General features: G+C 26.1%; 2 protein-coding genes across 8 annotated transcripts; one reads left to right on the top strand and one right to left on the bottom strand.

Moving 5' to 3' along the window:
• Window positions 1-64: 64 nt before the first annotated feature.
• On the bottom strand, window positions 65-23146 carry LOC112693029 (alpha-tocopherol transfer protein-like). 5 transcript variants are annotated; one of them, XM_025567908.1, is made up of 8 exons: window positions 23019-23146; window positions 6776-6919; window positions 1498-1663; window positions 1358-1419; window positions 916-1109; window positions 545-661; window positions 378-471; window positions 65-311 (listed from the first exon to the last, which is right to left on the bottom strand). In XM_025567908.1, the coding sequence occupies exons 1-8, from the start codon at window positions 23056-23058 to the stop codon at window positions 139-141; spliced, it is 990 nt and encodes a 329-aa protein (XP_025423693.1). In that variant the 5' UTR covers window positions 23059-23146; the 3' UTR covers window positions 65-138. The 5 variants fall into 5 exon arrangements, with proteins under 5 accessions (XP_025423693.1, XP_025423689.1, XP_025423690.1 ...); XM_025567904.1 differs by having other exon boundaries at window positions 65-471; XM_025567905.1 differs by having other exon boundaries at window positions 65-471; window positions 6776-6916.
• LOC112693030 lies at window positions 18961-20390 on the top strand. Of its 3 annotated transcripts, none has more exons than XM_025567909.1 (3): window positions 18961-19069; window positions 19180-19322; window positions 20018-20390. In XM_025567909.1, exon 3 carries the CDS (start codon window positions 20030-20032, stop codon window positions 20216-20218), a length of 189 nt encoding a protein of 62 aa, XP_025423694.1. In that variant the 5' UTR covers window positions 18961-19069; window positions 19180-19322; window positions 20018-20029; the 3' UTR covers window positions 20219-20390. The 3 variants fall into 3 exon arrangements, with proteins under 3 accessions (XP_025423694.1, XP_025423695.1, XP_025423696.1); XM_025567910.1 differs by having other exon boundaries at window positions 19025-19121; XM_025567911.1 differs by lacking the exons at window positions 18961-19069; window positions 19180-19322 and adding an exon at window positions 19092-19179.

The following is a 23146-nucleotide window of genomic DNA, read 5'->3' as shown; positions in this document are numbered from 1 at the left end:
TTGTAATTACATTAAATAATCCAATAACATTTTTTTTGTTTTCAGAGATTTGGCATTAAGATATAACATTTTAATGTTAAAATTCTGCATAAAATTAAAGTTCAAATAACTATATAGTGATGTTCAAAATTATGAAAACTAATCTACAGTTAGTTGACGAAAACTACCAACCATATGATGGTGACTTTGGTTTGTCAACGCTGATACTCGTCCTTGTCTTGCCCCTTCACTAAACATATCCTCATTAACTGACATTTTTTCACTCTTAAGAATTTGTTCTCGTTTTTCTAATAACTCTTGTTTCCATAAATCTATCATTTGTTTAAATAAATAAAATGTTGACTGTAAAATTATGGTGTTATTAAAAATTAATTTACCTATCATTTTTGACATTTCCATCTCTCCACCATATTCTTTAGGCAACAGTGACTGATCAATATATGCATGGCTCTCCTTTATTGAATTGAATATCTGAAATGAAAAAAACAATGTTCATGCTATACAGAGTAATTATTTTTAATATTATATTGATCAATATTATTACTTTTACACGACTTCTAATTTTTTCAGATATCAAAGACAATCCAAAATCTAATGCAAATTTTAAACTCAATGGTACATTTACTCCATATATTTCTTTGTGTCGCATTGGAATTGTTTGCTAAACATTTTTATAAAATATTTATATTTTATTTAACAAATTATTATTATTATTATTATTATTTGTATAGTTATACAAGAAGTTAAATACTGAAGCCAATTATAATTTAAAGAAATTAAGGAATGATTCAATATAGGATTAAAATTGCATAGTGATTTACTATTTATTTTATTATAATTTAATAAAATATGATTTGTGAACAAATAAAATAATTTTACTTATTAAAAATTTGAATTTATTTATTCCAAATTTACCTCTCCATTTTTAACAATTCGAATTGCTTCTCTTGGTGTAAATAATGTCAATTGTTGTAAACACATACCAGCAGCATCTGTGTAGTGTACAAAACCACGAATTTGGTTTTCCTGGTCTTCCAACAATGTTTCATATGTAATAGCATGCATCCTAGTCATTTCTGTATTGCACCATTTTGATGGATTAAAGACTCCTATAATAATTTTTAGTTCCTATTTAATCAAGCTATTTAAAAAAAAATGCTGAAATTACTTAAAAGTAAATAAATATATGACCATGAATTACTGATGTTAAGATCTCATTAGCTCCAATTAAGAAGAACTATGCTAAAGCATAAACAAATAAGATAAAAATCATAGTATTAACATATAAGACAACTTTTTAAATGTAAATAAAAATTATGAATTTTTTTTGCTATTAATTTTTTATAAATCATTTTACCTGGTCTTGTTATGATAATTCGTCTACCGTTTTTGTCACGTTTTGGGACTGCAAATATATATCTATAAATCGTAAAAATATTAATTTTAGTTCATTTTCTATAGTTTATAACTTCCAATCTCGAAATTATTTTTAATTACCCCAATTTCAGAAGTTCTTCAAGTCTTGGACATGTAGTGTCAAATTGATAAAAACCAAATTGGCGACCAAATGTTTGTCGTAATAATAAATACCGTTCTAAAGCTTCTTGAGCTAAAGGTAAACTGAATTTTTTAGCTCGTAGAAATCTCAATAGAAAACTGTCATCTTAAAATTAAAAGTTAATACAATTTTGATATTGATTTTATTTAATTTCTTATAATCAGTGCTCGAATTGTGGAGGAGGACGGAGCTCCTCTACTATTTTTTTTTCGCGTACCCCAATTATATTTTTTCTTTGGAACGAGGGGGACGCCACGTTCATCCTAATTGATGTCCAAAATAATTTTCATGTGAATTTCAATTTACGTCAATTTGAAAACGAATATTACGATTTATAATATCAAAACCATTTTTATAATTAAAGATTATTTGGTGGTTATGATAAGGGACAAGGTCATTATTTCTGGAAATATATAAATAACAATGTTTGTGAATTTGATGTATTATACTTTATACATTGTACGGTTTATTATTAATATTGGTGATCGACGATATTGTCATTTCGGAAAAAAATAAATGCCCACACCACGACCTTAGACTAATTTTCTAAAAGGCCGTGGCTCGCACTAAAGAGTAAAAATAGATAAAAACAAAAACCAAATATATGATTATATTATTTGAGTCATGAGACTGCCTGATCACCTACAATTATGTTAATTAGTATTTTATTTTTATTTTCTATTGTAACATGTAGGATGTTGGTATTGCTATCAAAATATATTTGGAATTTAAATACTTGTTTAGCTGAAAAGTGGTATTCAAAATATATGTAAGTTTACCGATGGAGGAGTTGTGGTGAGGGACGAAGCCCCCCACGGGTATGTGTTAAATAATTGCGCACGTGGAATGCAGTTTTTAAAATGTTGAACTGGGCTCTTCTATTAAATTTTTCCCAATTCGAGCACTGCTTATAATCCTTTAGATTATAGACCTACATACTTAAAAGTGTAAGTGAGCTCACACGATTAGTAATACTGACAGTATTTCAGATACTGACAATATTATTGATCATGTGAGGTAAGTACTGATGTACTGTCAGTATGAAAAAACAATACTGATGACTGATGAAAAAATCGGATATCGATATACCTACTGTCAATATTTTTACTGGCAGTATTACTGATCGTGTGAGGCCCGCTATAGACAAACAAAAAAGTAATGTCTTATTGAACAATAAATTGTATTTGGAATTATTTTAATATATAATACTCGCTCTTCAAAAAGGTATAAGATATTAAGAAAATATTTTATTATCTATAGAAGCTATTGTTTTCTGTCATTGTGTCTGTGGGTTCAAAATATGTAATACAAATTTGAAAAAAACGGATATATGGACATCACATTTTAGGGATGTCCACTCAAACACTCATTTTACTGATTAAAATAATATTTATATTTATAATATTATATTAATAATATAATAATATATATTTATATATGCTACGATCAAAGTGTATAATTCGGGCATTGTGTATAATGCCCGTCATACTTGAGCAAAGCAGAATCTGCTTTTAATTTTGGTACATGGTACATTTGGGTCATTTTAATACAATACCTAGCCGGGCATTGTGTACAGACATTTAAAATTGGAAATATAATATATTATTATATTTCAGATTAGTTTAAATTATACCATTTAACGGCTGTTTTATTACACATATTACTATTTTGAATTTTCTTAAAACTTTTATTTTTTTAATATTTAAAATGGCCGATTTAAAATTTTATGAAAAATTTAATATTCTTTTGAGTAAAAAAAATTTGAATTATATATTTTTAAGTGAAGTAAAATACAACGAGGTATTAGAAGAATTCATTTAATAAATTATTGTAAATTATTAAGGTAACAAAAATTGTTTTATACATTTTCAATTAATTGATTGTGATTGTCCTCTGTGCTTTGGTCATTCTGTACAATGCCCGGGCAAAGTGTATAACTGTTCACTTTGTCCATTGATATTAGTCATTGTACTACAATGCCCGATTATACACTTTGACCGTAACATATATATATATATATATATAATATTATATAAATACAATAAATATATCAATACTTATTTATAATTAAAAATATAACAGTTTTAGTACGATGATGTATATATTTATTTAAAATTAAATTAGTCGTTAAAAATATTAGTCATCTAAGTCTCAAACTATTTATCAAAATTTTAAAATTTTAACATAAATCATTAGTAAATAAGGACCTTAATTACCAAATAATGGCATTACAATATTGCAAAACATTTTACCTTGAGATGTGTAATAGGTAAGTGTGTACTGATAGGTACCTAATTTAAAACTATATCCGTTTATACACTAACTATATAAAATATAACTAACCATTATTATTGACAAAAAACTAATTAAATATATAAGTTGGCGTTAGGTACTAGGGAAGGACGCAACTTCCATGAAAAATCTGAGGATGCTCAAGTGTCCACGAAAATATACCAGTTCACATAGGCTTGATTTTAAATAAGTACAATAGAAAAAATAATAATTAATAATAAAGCCTCAATTACATTGAGCAATTTTACACGCTGCGTGTCGGTTATTAAAGTCATGCGCGTGTGAGCATGTAGCGACTTGTCCACTTACATTGAGCGATTAAATTATAAATAATATGAATAATATTCAATTTTATTATGGAAATATGTAATGCCGTACACGAATTTAAATAAGATTTCGAAAAATACATTTACAAGAATTTTGTTATTCTCAGCGAGTATTTTGTTTATCATATCTTATTATTATGGTTGAACGGCACCCAAATTAATTTGCCCCTGGCCCCGAAAAACCATGGGACGGCCCTGTATGCTATGTTTACAATTTTTGCTCCCCTACTATAACAATTCATATTCATGCCCATGTTTGGTTATAAAGATACAATTGTTAATATACCGAGAAAAAAGATATGTTGGATTCTTTGATTTTCTCAATTTTTTAAAAAAAAGTGGATGAAACTTCTAGGTTGAATGATACTGACTAGTGATCTTTTAAATTAAAAATCAATACATCATTGCTCTCCAAAAAACGATAATGAGTAAGAGATTAGGTGGATTAGTTTATTACTGCGGAACAGTGCGGTATAATATTGTATATTGTATTTATGTATATAATTCTACTGTACGTGTGTTTATCACTGATCTCCTAAACGCCTGGGCCGATTTGAACGCATTTTTTTGTATGAAATTGAGTGATGCCCTGGATGGTTCAGATTCACGATTTTTAAAATAATATAATTTGTCCGTGACAATTTTTTTTTTTTTATTATTGGCTGTTTTCTATATACTGGTAAGTAAACTTTAAAGATTAGTATTCTTTGTATAAATATTAACTAGCCAATTTGTAATTATATTACTTATTAGTCATAAGAATTAAAATCATTTATGATTTTAATGGTATTTTATAGTAGCTTATAAACAGGACCGGCGAAATTGTGGAGCAGGGAGGGTTACTATAGCTCAGGGGCCCGTAGCTCTGAAAAGGCCAATCGTTTCAGTCTTTTATACAAAATTATTTTATAATCTCATTCGCCGTAGCATAAAATATAAATTTGAATATTTTTATTGTACTAAAGTATGTAAAAATAGTATGTTTGTCTTGGCGATATGACTTGATCTACGACTGTAAGTAAAGGGAACTTGGAACTAATTAGCCATGGAGCCCTTAAAAGTTCTCACCAGTCCTGGTTATAATTGGTACTACAATATTCCTTTTGTAACATCATAAGTTATGATTTATAACATACCTATCGATACGTAATTTTTAACTATATACAATGTACAATGTACACATATTATACATTATTGTACATAATACATGTTTTGTTTTTGTATCGAGAGAGAGTGTCAAATATGATTTTTAATTATAATGCACACAATTATTTTTAGAGGTCAAAATTATTTAAGCTTATTTTTAGAGTTTTTTATATAGATATTAAATTTAAATAAAGAAAAAAAAATATGTAGTTCAGTTACCTACCTAAAACCATTGATTATAATTAGTAAATACTAGTATTTATAAAAAATGCTAAAACGTGATACATAAATGTTTTATTGTATATTTTTATAATATTGTCTTAATTGGTTGAATAATCTGCTTTTACTTTTGACTATTGATAAATATGGAATATAAATACTATACTATTATAGTACGTAAATTTATGTATACTAAAAATTATAAATATTTAACCACTTGAATTTAGAATTTTAGGCTAGGATATTTACTCCCTATCATTACATCACTTTATTTATTATATTTTATGCTTATCCAATATATAACTTGTATTTTAATAAATACCTATTGTATAATATTTAATGATTATTTCAGTTATTTGTTATTATCATATTATTAGTGTTATTTTTATTATATTTTATTATAATAAACTCTAACTTTTAAATAGTCATGTTAAGTAATGACCAATTACTTTGTAAATAATGAAAAATTACTGGTGAATATTGTTAAAATATTTTCCTGACTTCAACTTAGAAATTAAATTAATATTGAGAATTCACTTTAAAATAATTACTGATAGTTACAATGCAATTTAATTAAACCATTTTTCAGTGAACATGCAACATTTACGACAAATGGTAAGCTGATACATAATATTATTTACCAGAATGAATAAATTAGGCCTGTGCGAAAGAATCGTCCAATAGGGAGGGGGTTCAAAACTATAATGTTATGTTAGATTATGGTGTCAATAAATGTCTGAATAGTTTGAATAGCCAACTTGTCAGAAAGGCGTCAAATGGAGAAAATTAAAACGGTTATAAAATAAAAATAAAAAAATTAATTAATAAATTAATAAATTAAATAAACTAAAAATTAAAACAAAAATAGACAACTATGCATACATTTTCAAGTAAATTTAACTTTTATACAATGAGGACTAGGTATATTTTTAGTAAAAATGTATGTTAAAAGATTCTGAATTGAGGGGTTAGAACCACCAAACCCCACTTGCGCATGGACCAGGAATAAATTAAATGTATATTCATAATAGTTGATAAAATTGATATAATTATTACAGTGCGGATCCAGGATTTTCTCAGAGGGGGGGGGGGAGGTTGAAAAATATTTTCCCCTGATAATGAAAACTATTGATTTTTAATACATATTTTTCCGGATTTTGGGGGGTTAAATCCCAAATCCTCCTGGATCCACCATTGAATTATAAATTATAACATATAAATATATAATATTTACCACTGCGAGAGTATATGATTTTATTATTTTGCTTCAACCACAATCGCATTTGAACTAAAGCATTATTCCGTGTAGCCTCATCTTCTCGAAGTTCTTCTTTTGCTACCATCAATGTATCTATGCTTAAATTCTGCTCCATTTCTGCTAAATATTAAAAAATCATTTTTATAATTTACAATTTTTTTGATGATTATTTCTATAAAAAAAAAAATTTAAAAATTAAAATTAAAGTTCCATTCTTATATATATATTGTTTAACTTATAAAATAAAAACGTCTTGCCATTTAATCTTTATAAATTAAAATTCTTGTAGGTTATAATTATTCTATATATTCTATATATTCTTTATTTCTATAAATGGAAAGATTCAGTTGCGAATTTTCAAATTCTTTTGGGGGGGAGGTTTTAAAGTTTTCCTAAAAAATAAATGATATTATAATAATTAAAAAATAAATATGAGGTTTAAATTAATAAGTATATTATTCTATTATTACTATAAATACAAATTAAGAGTTATTTACAACCACATGATATAAATTTATGTTTTTATCTCAGTGCCTTCATAGCAAATAATTTGACTTTTGAACTTTTTTTTCCTTAAAGGAGGTTCGAGATCCGTAAACACCCTTTAATAAAGTCGTTACTTTATTTATAAATTATAATATAACTTTATGGAAAATAATATAACCTATGCATCTTGTGATAACCATTTAACATAGCAGTGCCGTAAATAGGAATTATTTTCACTATGGACCAATTTAACTCCACCATAGCTACAACTAACAATTTTTTAGGAAACGGGTGGTTTTAATTATGACATAAATGATACAAATGTAGGAATTTAAATTTATTTATATATATTTATTATTAAACAAGATACATAATAAATTAATCATTTTTCTACAGTAGGTAGATTTAAAATGTTTTTGACCTAATATTATGTAAAATTCTTTTTTCTGTTTATTTTAATAAAAATATTAACAATTTCTTCAAAATTTAGAGGTATATTAAGATGAATCGTCATCAACGCAAAGACCCAACATCTAATGTTGCCTTATTGATTTCTCAAAAATGTTTTAAGTCAACCTAGTTTAGAAAAACTCCTTTCGACAGATGCAGTAGTAACAGGTATAGCACATAATATTTTCAACAGAACATATTTTGTTGAAAATTCATCTTTATTACATTTTTTTAAACCTTCAATAGCATTTTTTTGAATGCTATTATATGAATTTAAACAAAAAAGTTTCCATTTACTTCTCCATAGTCTCGGATTATAACTCTCTTTGAAATCAGTTTGGTAAAAGGTAATAACATCTGATACATCAGTATAGTTAGAATTAATCACATAAAATGGTACAATATGTTGAAGACTTAAAAGAACATTTTTATGTTTGTTAAACTGTTAGTTAATGACATAGACAGCTCATCAAGATATGGAATAAACAAACTAATTCTAAAATACACTTCTGGAGAACCATGGTGTCAGTTAGTAATATGAATATTATTACTTAAAAACAATATACTAGCATAGAACAACAATAATAATAGTTGGTACGGGCCATGGTATCATATAAATATATAATTTAGCAAAATGCATTAAATGTTTTAATTGAATCTGAAATTTCACTATGGGCCCAGGCCTAGGGGGCCCCCCCCTATATACGCCACTGTAACATAAATATTATTATATAAGTATAATTTAATAATAAAAATTTTATTTCCACCAAATATAATGATTAAATAAAAATCGTCTAAAAAAAAAAAATCATACAAAGCGATTATATAAAAAATATTACACATATTAATAAAATTAAATTTTTTAAAAATGTTGAGATGAACTAACAACTATTGTAGTCAATATTTATACTTGAAATTGAAATGAACTGAGTAGAGTCGCAAGAAAACTATAAAAAATTGATATTTAAAAAAGTAAAAACTGTAGAAAATTGTAATAAAAATAGTTAAAACTTTGTTAAGTTCAAATAGTGCAATAACTTCAAACTATAAATTTTTTTCTCGACAGTACATACTGATCAAGAAAAATGATTTCGTTAATCTTGAAATATCCTGTATATTTCATTATAATATCTATTTATAGCCTATATAATATAAAGTGTATATACACGTATCTATATATATATATATATATACATATATAAATGCATATTTTTATTTATATTTATAATATAACAATTAATATACAATTATAACCTGAGAGCTTAAAAATTTTATTTAATCCGAATGACAAAACTTATGCCATTACCTGGTAGTATTTTCATCATATTGCAACAAAAATTATATACAATTCTGAAATATAAACTTTAATTTTTTTAAATATTTATTTTTAAAATATATATTTGAGTGAACTAAAAATTCTTAGATTTAAACATTAAAATCATAAGAAAAGTATAAAAAAAATTCGCAATTCATCAGACATTTGCAAAAAATAAAATATTATGTATCTACTACTATATTCATATTGTATACTTTATAAACATATTGAACATATTAAGTATAAAAAATTTTCTAACTAATAAATTATGTTGAATGTTTACTTACCGCGTACTACTTTCCGTACTGCACTGTCAAATCGAGTCCACGTCCAACTCAGTGAACGCCTCAAACAACTGAAGAGTTAAGGTCGTATATGCACCATTATATTGGCTTTATATATATATGTATTTATAAAAAATACTTTCCCCACTTTATTATTATAATTTAAAAATAATGTATGTTAAATAATAGATACATTATTCTGTTGAAATAAAAAAAAACGTCAAATTATTTGCGATAATTAATTCAACTCTTTTAATAGCTTCTTCATTATTGATATGTTTTTAATACAATTTCTACTATATAATATTTTATACAAAAATTTAGAATTTTTTTAAATATTTATTTAGGTAGAGTTTCTTGTGAACAATTTAGTATATTAAATTTATAAACACATGTCTCAAAAATGCTAACAACAATAATAAACCAGATAAAATAAAAAATGGAAAAGTACTCAAAAATAAACCAACAAGAATTATATTATTTACTATGTATATTGATTGAAAAAAGTTTCGTACTTTGAAATTAAACTTGTAAAAGATATTCTATAATAAATTATCGGACATATAATGAGAAACAATGAATGGATAGCAACAATAATAGAATGAAAGATGAACGAAAAGCTAGAAGAGATAAACCAAGAACACCATTTATGAAATAGATCATAAAAGTCATAGGTAAAACAAATTATAAGGAGCTGAAAGTAGCTGTGAAGGATAGGGAAAAGTGGAGGCTATCGAAATCATTTAACCAATTTAAGAATTAAAAAAAAAGAAAGATATTCAACAACATTAACTGGAATAAAATGTTTATTATATTTCGAGAAATATGTGGTTCATTATATGACTATTACCTATATAGATTTTATAAAAACCAGATATTTATTTATTATAGAAATATTATTATTATTATTTATAATAATAATATAAATAATATAATTATAATATAATAATATTTATTTATTATATTTTATTTTTTATTTACATAAAAAAATAGAAACCATTGCTAAATCACAAATAAAAGGAAAAAAATTCCAAATAAAATGGTTAAAAGTAATTTACCATGAATCTCGAAAAAACGATTCTGAAGGAAAGAGGTAAGTAAATCATTTTATATTACTTATGTTGGTTGATATGATAGATGAACATTTCTTAATAAGATGATTGAATTCAAATTCTTAGTATTCTATTTTTTTCAAAACAAAAATGTGGCATTTAGATAGGTAATTAAATTACATTGAAATTGTAGTATGTCCAATTTTATTAATTATCGATTTTCCTAATTTTTAAATTAGGAAAATTGAAAATTTCAAGTCCCTACACATTCCATTATAATATTTCGAAACTATAAAATATCTTTAAAATTACTAATCAGTATTTAGTAAATTATAAATTATAAATTATAGAATAAAATCAATTAATTAATATCCTGTATCTGAAATTTATTAAAATTATAATCGATTTCAATTAAATAAATAACAATAAAATATTTCTGCTGCTTTTTGGTTAAATTTATTTTGGGCTATAAAGAAAATTTTATGAAAAATTGAAAGTTTAATGCATTTTTAATTACAAATACGTTACTGATTTTCATAATTTCTTATTGTTTTGTCTAAATTTTATATTCAAACTCTTTTACACAATTTTTTGGAAATTAAGTTAAATTGTTTTCATTAATCAGTAAGTATATGTTATACGTGTGAGAAATTTTGTAATCAATTTTCAAGACTTTTTGTGAAACCAATTTAAACTATTTTATCAACATTTTACCAAAAAAATCTGAGAAAACATGTAATTCTTTAGACAGGATATCTTTTATTTCATTAATTAAGATGTAGGAAGCAATCTTTTTGAGTGAAATCGTATATATATATATAGATACAGGAAAATACACATCATTATAAAAACAATGCATTTTTCATTTAAAGGAAAATGTTTAAGAGTGCGCGTTATCATCACTTTTTCATTTACACAACGAACAAATTATAAATATAGTGAAAGGGTATAAGGTTTTGTAGAACCGACCAAGTTAAAATACAGTTTAAAATATAAATTAAAATGAATAAAAATTATGTAAACTCAAAAGTATCTACCTATTATAGATTCCATATAATGTATATTGAATTATAATACTTAAGTCATAGGTTGGTATATAAAGTATCTAGCATTGAATAAACATTATTCCTATGAATTCGTTCGAAAATATAATCAAAAAAAGTAAAATAAAATAATTTTATTTATTTTATACGGGTAGATAATTAAAAATTAAATTAGTAATCTTTATAGGTAATTGAATAAAAAAGTCTCTGTTCAATTTTAAAAATATACAAAAATGCTTTTTACATTATCAGTATGATAGATAATATATCATACAATAACATCATGTTGGCTTAGATTGAAACAAAGTTTTACATTTTTTTACTCGGGTATTTATAAATTAATATGTAACTTAAATATGTTAATTTAATATTATTGCTTCACCAATTAACAGTTTACAAAAACTGCAACCTCTTTTATATTAATTGAAGCAGTTATTGAAAATAATATTTAATAATTCTAATATTTTTAAATTAAAAATATAATAGGGCGCATTTTGAAGTTTTACCCTGGATGCAATATTTGCTTGGTACGGTACTGACAGAGTGGAATTTAGGAAATTTGACACCCAGACCTAATATAAATATAGCACCCCTACAAAGGTTATTTTTCGTTAACTTAAGAACGCTCTGATACCAACAGCACCTGGAGCAGACCTACCCACTTCCCCTCCTTCATAAATGTGGCACTGGATACGACTTATGCATTATGATCAATATTTAGCTTGCAGTATAATGATTACTATACTATAGTAATAAAAATAATATAATTTATCTATATACTACTATATTGATTGATTTTTATACTTATCAGATTTGTTCCGCGTGTAGACAATAACATGTTTCATTACAGTTGTAATGTATATTGTATAACATTACATAATGTCAATTTCTATTTCACTTGTATTGAGTTTTATATTGTATTATTACGTATTTTGTTTAATCGTGTTTGGTTGTTATAGACGAAAGGAAAAAATGAAGCATGTTATATTATTTTTAAGATGCAAATTATGTAATTTCTTGTACTGCTTTATTGTAATTATGAGATTAATTTACTTTTACTTAGTACCGGTGTCTAGAGAGGAAAAATGGGACATATGGTCAGGGCAACATACTTTTCTTATAGATTTTAATAGGTCCTGTAGTTTTCAATTAGCATATCTAAGGATACATCATTGTTCCCGAAAAACACTGGCGCTACTTTTACTACATACAGACACATAATTTTATTGATTATAGATCATTGATTATTGACAGAATTGATACTTATCTAAATAATTATTTATTATTTTATATAGGTATAAATATAAATGTTATCTATTTATTTATATTTTTGGTATCTTTAAGATGAATACTTAGTTATCTACTGTTTATTTACTAGATATTTTTTATGTATAATATTTAATTAATATTTTGAGCTGTGGCGGATCTACACACGGGGCAACACGGGGCAGCTGCCCCAGGGCGCCAGGTCTAAAAGGGCGCCTTATGAACCAATGAGTTGACTGTATTTTCGTTTATTTTAAGTTAATAAAAAAATTTTTTGAAAACATTTTTAAGAAAAAGTATCCATATAGGTCACAACTGCAGTCAAAAGTTTGGCGAGCTGTCGAGTTAAAGTTAAAATATTTTGTTGTCTAGTAGAGTAGTGGGGGAGGGGGGGGGCGCCAAAAAAACTGCCCCATGGCGAAAAAATGCGTAATCCGCCACTGATTTTGAGTCCTTCGGAGCCTCCAAGATTTTTCCGCGCATAATCTGTGTAGCTGTGATAAAAATATTCAATAATGAATATTTATAGTTAAAATTATTATAATTGAAAATATAATAAAACATTTTGAACATTCACTAACTTAAAAATAACCGTACATAACAATGACAATAATTGCTTTTTATATAATGAATAACAATTAGCAGTAATTTTCGTCATCATCTACTGATTTTTGGTAGAAACTATTAAAATTTTCTTATAAATAACTCTTTTGATGCTTTAAGTAGAACAATTTTCTTTTCGTTAATTTTATATTAATAAATTGTAAAATATCGTGATGCGCTAAACGTCACCCATTTGTAAGCCCGTTTCCATCTACTACCAATAATCATTCGTCATTCCGTCATGACGCTATTGTCCGTATCTAGTATTTACTGAGTTACGTTTGTAAAATATGAATCGTTTTTTGGCCATGTCTTTTACAGGCAAAAATGATTCAACAAATACTACTTTGTTCAAAATGCATACAAGGTCAGATTTATTTAACTGAAAATTATCCACACCATATAAAAGTATATTTTTTAATTTTCTAATAATTATTATATAATAAATAAGTATTAGTAATGGACATCTATCCTTATTGATGAATTATGAATATATATATAATGTACTGATAACTTAGTATTTTAATTTAAAACTGAATGAATAATGATTATAGCATGGGCATAATTTGGAAATTTATTTGGGGGCAAATATATAATTACATATCTATTGAAAATGATGTCCGCGGCCAGGGTTGAACTAGCTCTATAGCTCGGCCCGGACAAAATAATTTCAAACGGCCTCAATGAACAATAAGTACAATAATAAATAGAATAAGTAGGTACCTAATCAAATTATTGTTACCACGAAAAGCGTCAACGCTTGAATGAGTTTCAGAAATAAATCTATATTAGCAAATTGTTACCTATATTGTTTACTCCAAACAAATAAAACGCTTTAAAATCGAGACACATTTCAAATGCCTCAAACAAATACAAAATGTTTTACTCTTGATAGGTTTGATAATTTTTTTGTTGTTATTTGTAAATTTAATTTAAAATCATTGTTTTTAAAAAATTTAATTGTTTTTTATCTAGATAAATTATGATTATCTTTTATCTTTTATGAAGATAATTTTAGTTGAGCTTATTATTATCTCTATCTAGATCAAGGGCGAATCCCGACCGAGATAACGTGGGGGGAGCGATTTTTAACGGACACACATGATATAGATATTTATATAGATAAAATTAAAAATATTAATTTTGATATAGGTTATTTATTTAAATAAAAAAAGTTTTAAAAAAAAAAATTATATACAGTTGAACCCCGATTTACAGTGTTTCGATTATCCGTGATCCCGATTAACCGTGATCAGTCTTCCAAAATTATCGTCCCTCGAAATTGTTCGTCTGAAAATTTTAATTAGGTCGGACGAACGTATTTTTATATTATGTACAGATTATCGAAAAACGTAAACGAACTTCTCAGCGATAAAAATATGTCACAGGTAAATATGAGTTATTTAAAATTAATAGAGTCTAATAGAAGTTCTTCAACAATCATATTTATCTAATCACGTTATAACTAATACATAAGGGGAAATTTTCAAGTCTATCGAATTTGTTTCATATTATTTAGTTTATTTTTAGCATTTGCTATAACCGTTTCAAAAACAGTCATTGACAAAATAATATCGTACGCACTTAATATGGACATAAAATTATAAATTTTTTCATAATTCGTTGAATAAAAAATCTCGATTAACCGTGTTTTTCATTTTTCCGTGTGACTCTTCCCCGCCATTGCCCCAGATAATCGAGGTTCTACTGTAATAATAATAAAAATAATTTTTTTTAGTTATTCTAATATGTCTTATAACAATAGTTTATAAATTATAAATTTGTTGATTATTGAGGTGCCGAACGATTTTAACGTTGGTCGTCATTTGTTATCACGTTTCAGAAACACCGACAAACACAAAACTTTGTTACGAATATTAAACATCATGATAATAGTCTATTACTATGATTATTATTTGGTGATGTATATCACCAAATAATAAATATAAGTGATAACATAGTACCAGTATAAGTTTGGTATAAAAAAAAAAATAGTTTTCTCTATTTACCCTTGAAGTAATTACGTCAAAAACTAGTTTGCTACGGTGAACGGGGGGGGGGGGGGCGATCGCTCCATTCGCCCCCCTCTGGATCCGCCCCTGATCTAGATAGATTTTTGTACAATATCTTTATTTTGATCTAGATAAAAAAGTATTTATCTGGTCTCAACATTGATTATTAACATTATGCTTATATTTTTACAATCAATGGCTGGGTATACATTTATAATGTATTGGATATATAGTCATATAAAATCTATAGACACAAGAGAAATGCTCTATATAATAACTGATTATGAAAATAACGTTCGGCATCTGTTAAATACCCAAGCAATTATAATGTGTTTTGCAACGTTCTTTTATATATGCGTAAAATATATCATGAATAGATTGACGACTGGTTCAATTTCCTTATATACTTATTCTTTCTACAGTACTATACTCATTTTTGCAGTCAATGTTTTCTTGCGATATTGATATAATTATTGCGACTTACGTATTATACTTTCACAACAAAGATATTTTTCTTTCTTTTGTTAGTTAATTTCTGTGCAATTTAACACAACCTAGGAAAATTTAAATAATAATTGTTTAAAGTTACAAGTCACTTTTTAATTTTCTTAGATTTCTTAAAAAAAATCGAAAAATGGACATATTTTTTAATCATTCATTATATTAAAATGATAAGTTTCTAGTTAAGGCATTTAATTTTCTACCTTCAAATAATCATCTGAGAATTAATTTCATCTATACACCATGACGATGAAATAGATGAAGAAACAGGTGGTAAAAGAAAAACCAGATATAATTGCATTCTATAATAGAACAAAAATTGGAATTGATTTAGTTGATAAAAATAATGTAAAAATGGCAATGTAGCACGTAAAACAAAGCGTTAGCCAATGTTTGTATTTTATAATCTTTTGAACGTGGCTGATATAAATGCACTAAGTAATTATAAAGCTAATCACACCGAAAATACAAAAATAAAAAGGGTTGAATTTTTACAAAATTCGACATGGGAACTTATAAAACCACAAATTCAATTGAGATCAACAGTAGAAACAGTAGTATAAAAAAATTAGTTAAATTATTTATATTATTCTAAATTAGTGATGGGCATAATCAGATTTCATGGATTATCCAGACTATCCGTATTATTCAAATCAATTTCGCTCTTAAATTATTCATTTTTATATTTACATAAATTTAATTATATTGTATTGTTGTATAAATTCAACTAATCTTCAGATAATTTTATTCAATAAACGTTCAAATTTTGAAGCAAAGTTTACATTAAAGTCTCCACTTAACACCAATGGCAATTGATCTCTTCCATTAAGGTTAGCAAGGGAGGGGAGAATTCAAAAACCCGCGATTCCCATCGGTGGGGTGGGTCCTAGTGACCTCCTGGACTGAAATACAGAAAAAAAGCAAAAAGCCAAAATGGGGAGATGCCCCGTTCACTAAAGCGGAAACCTGTAGTCCCGCATCTCCGGAACGGTTCCCAATTGGTCCGGGGTCATTAAATTTTAACCTCACTGAGTTATGACCAACTCAAAATGAAGGGGGGGCTTTTGTTCCCGAATGGGAGAAATTACTTTATGACCATAAAAACTCAGAACCCCCTAGATCAGAGGTCTCTAATTTCCATACCCGCTAAGTTGGGATTAGAAAAGAAAAGATTTGTTGGGTTGTATACTGACCGTTGCATAGCAGATATACAAGTTAGGTTATGTGTCTTATTAGTGTGTCATTCAGTTGTTTTATTCTGATCAGTCGGTCACATTACTAAATATTTTTGTCATATATTCAGTAAAGAAGTTTCGCTTCAAAAGCAAATTCATAAATCCGGATAGTTCGGATACTTCGGCAAATCCGGATGATTTTTTTTTATTCAAATCCGGAATTGAATATTAGGACATCCGGATAATTCAGATATTCGGATTTCAGGCTCGTCTCCAGAGTTGGGCGTTATTTGAATAAAATTTTATTTAGATAACATTTTATTCGAATAACTTATTATTCGAATGATTTTTTCACAATTATTCGAATAAATTATTATTGGACTAATTTTCAAACACAATTAATATAAGATATCATAAATTCAAACAGATAATTTTTATAGCTACATGTCCATATCTATCTAGTGTCTTTGTATTTTTTTATAGAGCTCTATATATTTGAACTTATAAATATGAAATACAACATTGAACATACATAGTTAGTACATAATACCAAAATATCTGAGACTATACAATATAGAACAGAAACTGGACTAAACTAGATATAATAATAACAAATTCAATATTGATAATTAATTACTATTAAGGTACATACTAAATACATGTAGACAAACTAGAAGAATTATAATCATTATTTTACAATATATATTTAGTAATTAGTACTAACTACTACTACATATACTAGGATAGGATAACTATGTTTAAAAATTATTCAAATAATATTAAGGTCACAAATGATTCCAATAATATTGTTTCCAAATTATTGGAATACATTTTTATTCGAATAATATTGTTTCTAAATTAGTCGAATAATTTTTTAATCGAAGAATTGTAAAAAAATCATTCGAATAATTTTTATCTTTATAATATTTTTAATATGTTTACAATAAACATATGGGTGGTGTAGATTTATTGGATGCCCATATCGCCCGATATAGAGTCGGAATGAGATCTAAAAAATGGTATTTTAAAATGTTTTATCAATTCTTTGATGTTGCGATGGTTAACGCGTGTATTTTATACAAAAAAGTTAACAGTGATGAAAAGTATATGCCACTAAAAGATTTTCGTCAAGAAATAGCCGTATCATTGTGCAAAATTGGAGAACAACTAACACCAACCAGAGGGAGGAAACGAAAAGAACCGGAACAAAGCGAAAAAAAAAACGAGGTAATAAGTCGAATTTGTTTATATTATTAAATATAAATAAACAAGTATTATTATTTTTTCTAGGATATTAAACATATAAGCCACCAAGAAACGTACGGTTGGACATGATTGCACATCTTCCAAAAATAAACGACAAGAGAGAACGTTGCAAAAATAATGGTTGTGGCATAAAAACATCAATTATGTGTCGAAAGTGCACAGTATACTTATGTTTAAATAAAACAAATGACTGTTTTTATGATTATCATTGTCCACAATGATAAATATTTTTATATTATTTACCTGCTACTTTTATAATATAGTGTTAAAAGTTTTTTATAATTTTTTAATAAATAAAAAATATCAATATAGCAAATCAAATAATGTACTTCAAAAAATTATATCTGTAGTTAACAAAAATGTTATGAATAAAATACTCATATATGTATGCACAATGTTCCATATATGGAACAATTTAAAATTTCGAAATTTCAGCAAAACTAAAACTTAAAAAAGTTTTTTTTTATTTTTCCTAGTTTAGTGAAGTACACACAAAACTCACATTATTTTTTTTGAAGGAAAAAAAATATCGTGCAGTGTAGGGTTAACAAATGTATGCAACTTAATTCTGAAGGAAGTTTGGTATTTATTGATTATTATAAGGTAATATTTATTATATTTTTATATCCTATAATTAAAAAATTATTTTTAGAAATTTTATGTTGGCAACACATTTTATGTCGCCGTCTTTCGATTCCGGTCCTTATCATTTTTCGGACAACTGCACCCGACTCTGATTATCCAAGGTCGATATAACGCATAGAGTAATTACTCTATGATAAAACGGGACAGCACTGTTGTAATACTATAAGCTAAAGTAAGTTTCAAAATATTGTGTAAGCCTTTAAAACACTATAATTGTTTGTAAAGTAATATCTATAATTTTTTAATTGTATTGAAATAATTTAACCAATAAACGATTTCCAGGTAAATGGCATTAAATCGTGCATGGTATCACATAAAACGTAATTTTATTTCTGCAACATTTCCCATAATTTCGTTTTCTACTATTTACGCCGATTACACCCATACATTAAACTGGAAAAAAACACAGAACACAAAAGCTTAAAGTAAGATCCAATATAATTTTGGCTGTAACCTATAGAAATTAATATCTGTTAGATTTATGTAGTTTTATGTAAGCTCAGTACTTTATTTCAGTGGGTACTTACAATACTTTTGGGCTCTATTTAAACGAAATGTGTTGGTATGTTTAATAAATTATAATGTATTAATAATTTAATAAACATAATATCTGACATTTTTTATTTAATATTGTGGTATATTAGTCCCAATAATTGTTTTCCTTGAAATATACGATAGTATATTTTTCTTAGATAATTTCAATTATTTTTAATTCTTACTTTTGTTGTCAATTGTAGATATTATATTATCATTAAAAGTTTTTGCATATAATTTTAGAAAATTTATTTTTATCTTATTTTATGAAACATTTTTAATACATTTGTTATAATTAGTAATTATGAATTACTATATGGTTAAAGTTGTTTAATAATTAATTTCCATAATAATATAATGTATTAGAAATAATTCAATGAAGATATTAGATAGCATTATTAGTATTGTAAATATAAAGTATACTTTAAAAGCATATATGTCTTAAAGCATTACAAATGATAATTTGTTGAAGAAAAAAATGTAATATTATATTTTATTATAAGGTTCCTTTAATCTTACTACGTTGTATTAAAATTTATTTGTATTATTGTCATTTTTAATTTTTAAAATAATAATTTATTTTTAGGTTTATTCTATAATGGCAGCCAAACATGCATTATTTGGTTTAACCTGGGACTATTTCATAGTAGCTATCCCACTATCAGTTGGTGCTCTTTTTGGCAAATTTTTAGATGACAAAGAAACGGAAAGGATGACATTATTTAGGGATAAAAGCGCATTATATGGTGGAATGGTAAAGGATGGAGAAAAACCTTCTTGGCCATAAATATTAGCAATTTTATAATAATGTGTGATTAAGTAATCATTACAGATTAATTCCATAAAATGTAATAGAAACATTTTTACTAAAATAATTTTCAATATAATCTAAAATGTTTATTTTATTAATTATTAAGAACAATATACCTAAAAACCAAGTAGTTGTGTTTAAAATGTAATCTACAGTTTTATGTTTATTTCATCTATTAATAAATACAAGATCCTTGAATCTGATTAATTGTATTTTTATAAATCCAAAATTACAATTCCTTTATAATTTATGTAGTATAAATCTATTATTTATATAATGATATAACATTAACCATAAAAACTGTAGTTGCATTATAGTATTGCTATTATTTGCATCTGGTGTTATGTATTTATAGACAGATGATTTATTGCTCACTTGAAAAGCTGTGTTTTAATTTTACTAACTTACCATTAGTATAGGGATCCCATACGTCCTGTATTTGAATAAAGTGTCTCGACACTAGTATAAGCATAACACTTTAGTCTCGTATTTTGTATAGTCTATTTCAAATATACCTTATTTTAAAAATTAAATTGGAATTCGCGTTGTATACTTTCTCCCAGTACTTTGATCGCGTTATGTTATCCACCTTTCGGGTGATATCTACTTTGTACGAAGACTGATATTGCAGATATAACCATATAATTATAAACATCAACTCGTACGAATGGAGGGCTTACAGCAATTTAAGTGACCATGGCTATGTACATAAAACTGTAAACCACCAGTTCCACTTCATTGATCCAGAAACAGGGGCCAATATCCAATCTATAGTCTACGTAGAAACATGTCAAAGTAAAATATAGCATAAAAACACATGGTGCTACTAATTTATTGGAACAGCAGATGATGGAAGAGTGGTGGGCATTCACTCCAATAAACAATTGTGGTAGATACATTTATTTATATTTATTTATTAATGGACAGAGCCCTATACAACCGTTTCACAGTATACAATTTACAATTTAAATAATTAATACAAATTACACACATAGATTTAGACAACATAGTAATACAATAATTAATTAAGTATAATGGTAAGTATTTAGTAGGACACCTAATTTTACTAGTCTTAATAAATGGCGCTCTCATTGACTAATCTCATCATGCGATATAAAGGATTATTTCTCCCATAATTTGTAGTGTGCAGACTTGGATGGTATTCAAAATACTTTTTAAATACATTTTTTGAAAGTATTCAATAAAGTATTTTGAATACTTATAACGAGTATTCTGAAAACTGTTTTAATATATAATCTGCACAAGATAAGAATCTTTTCTGAATACATTTTAATTGACAGGAGTCCGTTACTGTATAAGGATCCCATAAGAAAGATGCATATTCTATAAGGGATCGGACCAAAGAACAATATAAAGATTTCAGTGAAAACAATAGATTGAATTATTTTGATATACGTATTATGAATTCAAGCGTTTTAATAGCTTTGCAACATATCGTTTCTATATGGGAGTGAAAGTTAAGATCTACATTAAAAATAACACCCAAGTCTTTCTTACTACTAACAGGGGTTACGCTAGAACCGTTGATTGTGTATGTATAATTAATAGAGGAGCGATGTTTTAAAAATGACATACAATGACATTTATTTACATTAAACTGAAGACCAATACTATTACACTACGAGACCAGGTTGTTAAGATCATTCTGGAGCGCAGAGCAGTTAGATACATTTTCAATTTTACTAAAAAATTGTACGTCATCGACAAACATAACTCACAGTTTTTGACAACCCCCTTTATGCCATTAATATATAGCGAAAACAATACCGGGGATAAATGTCCTCCCTGAGGAACATCAGAAGAGACATTAGAAATGGAAGATTTGCAGCCGAATACATGTAGATAGCATACGACGCGAGTTCCATTAAGTTTTTTAAATTTTCTATTATTGATAAACTATAATATCTAAATCAAATGATAATTAATAATATTTGATTCTAAAAAAAATAGTAGCCACCTAATTATTTGTTTTTAATTTTAATTAAAATTTATATTTGTTTGAAGTATCAAATATAGTTTTCAACTTTATTTTATAGTATATTTAGTAACTATAAGGAAAATTGCTAACGTAAGTCACCTCCTCCCTCCACCAATTAACATCAGAATTTCAAAATTTGGTATGATTTAAAATGTCCCGTATTTTTAAAAAATAAATCTGGGATCCCTACATTAGTAAGTTTGATAATGAGGAACTTACAAAAAAAAAAAGGAAATAAATGATATTTTTTTAGTTTTGTCAGTTTTGGAAATTTTTGAAATTGTTGAGTAAAATTGATGTTAAATTAATTGGCAATTTACTTGAAACATTAAAATTCCTAGTTTCCGGTTTTATTTTTAAATTTCATTTACATTATAAAAGTAAACAAATTGTTATAGTAATAAAACCAGAAACTGAGTAACCTATCACAGTAAATCTATAAATATCATAGACTTGATGAATTATGATTGCCCAACTTATTTAATCTTTTTTTATGGTATAAGGGTTATAATTGTTGATAAATATATTCTGCCCCAAAGTCAAATTTTGTATTTATATTTTATTTTAATATAATATATGATATAAGAATAAGTAATTCATGAATGAATGGGAACAATCAGTTTTGTCGACAGATGGTTGGCCACACTTTTTGTGTCGAGAGGAAACATTATTTATTTTTTTGTATATATATATATGTGAAAATAATTAAAATTGAAAATAAAATATATTATATTAACATTTAATAAAATTAAATATAAAATTATAATCGTAACTTACGATATAGATTCTGTGTCTCCATCACCCATAGATTGGACATACCTTAGGGGCAATACTAAAATATGCTATTGGGCCTACATTTATAAGTTTATGCTATACATTTAAAATTAATTGTTAAAAAATTTGAT

Source organism: Sipha flava, unplaced genomic scaffold (genome assembly GCF_003268045.1).
Source record: "Sipha flava isolate LNK unplaced genomic scaffold, YSA_version1 80_pilon_pilon, whole genome shotgun sequence".
Taxonomy (NCBI): Eukaryota; Metazoa; Arthropoda; class Insecta; order Hemiptera; family Aphididae; genus Sipha; species Sipha flava.
Note: the sequence above shows the minus strand (reverse complement) of the source record. Positions and strands in the feature narration are given on the sequence as shown.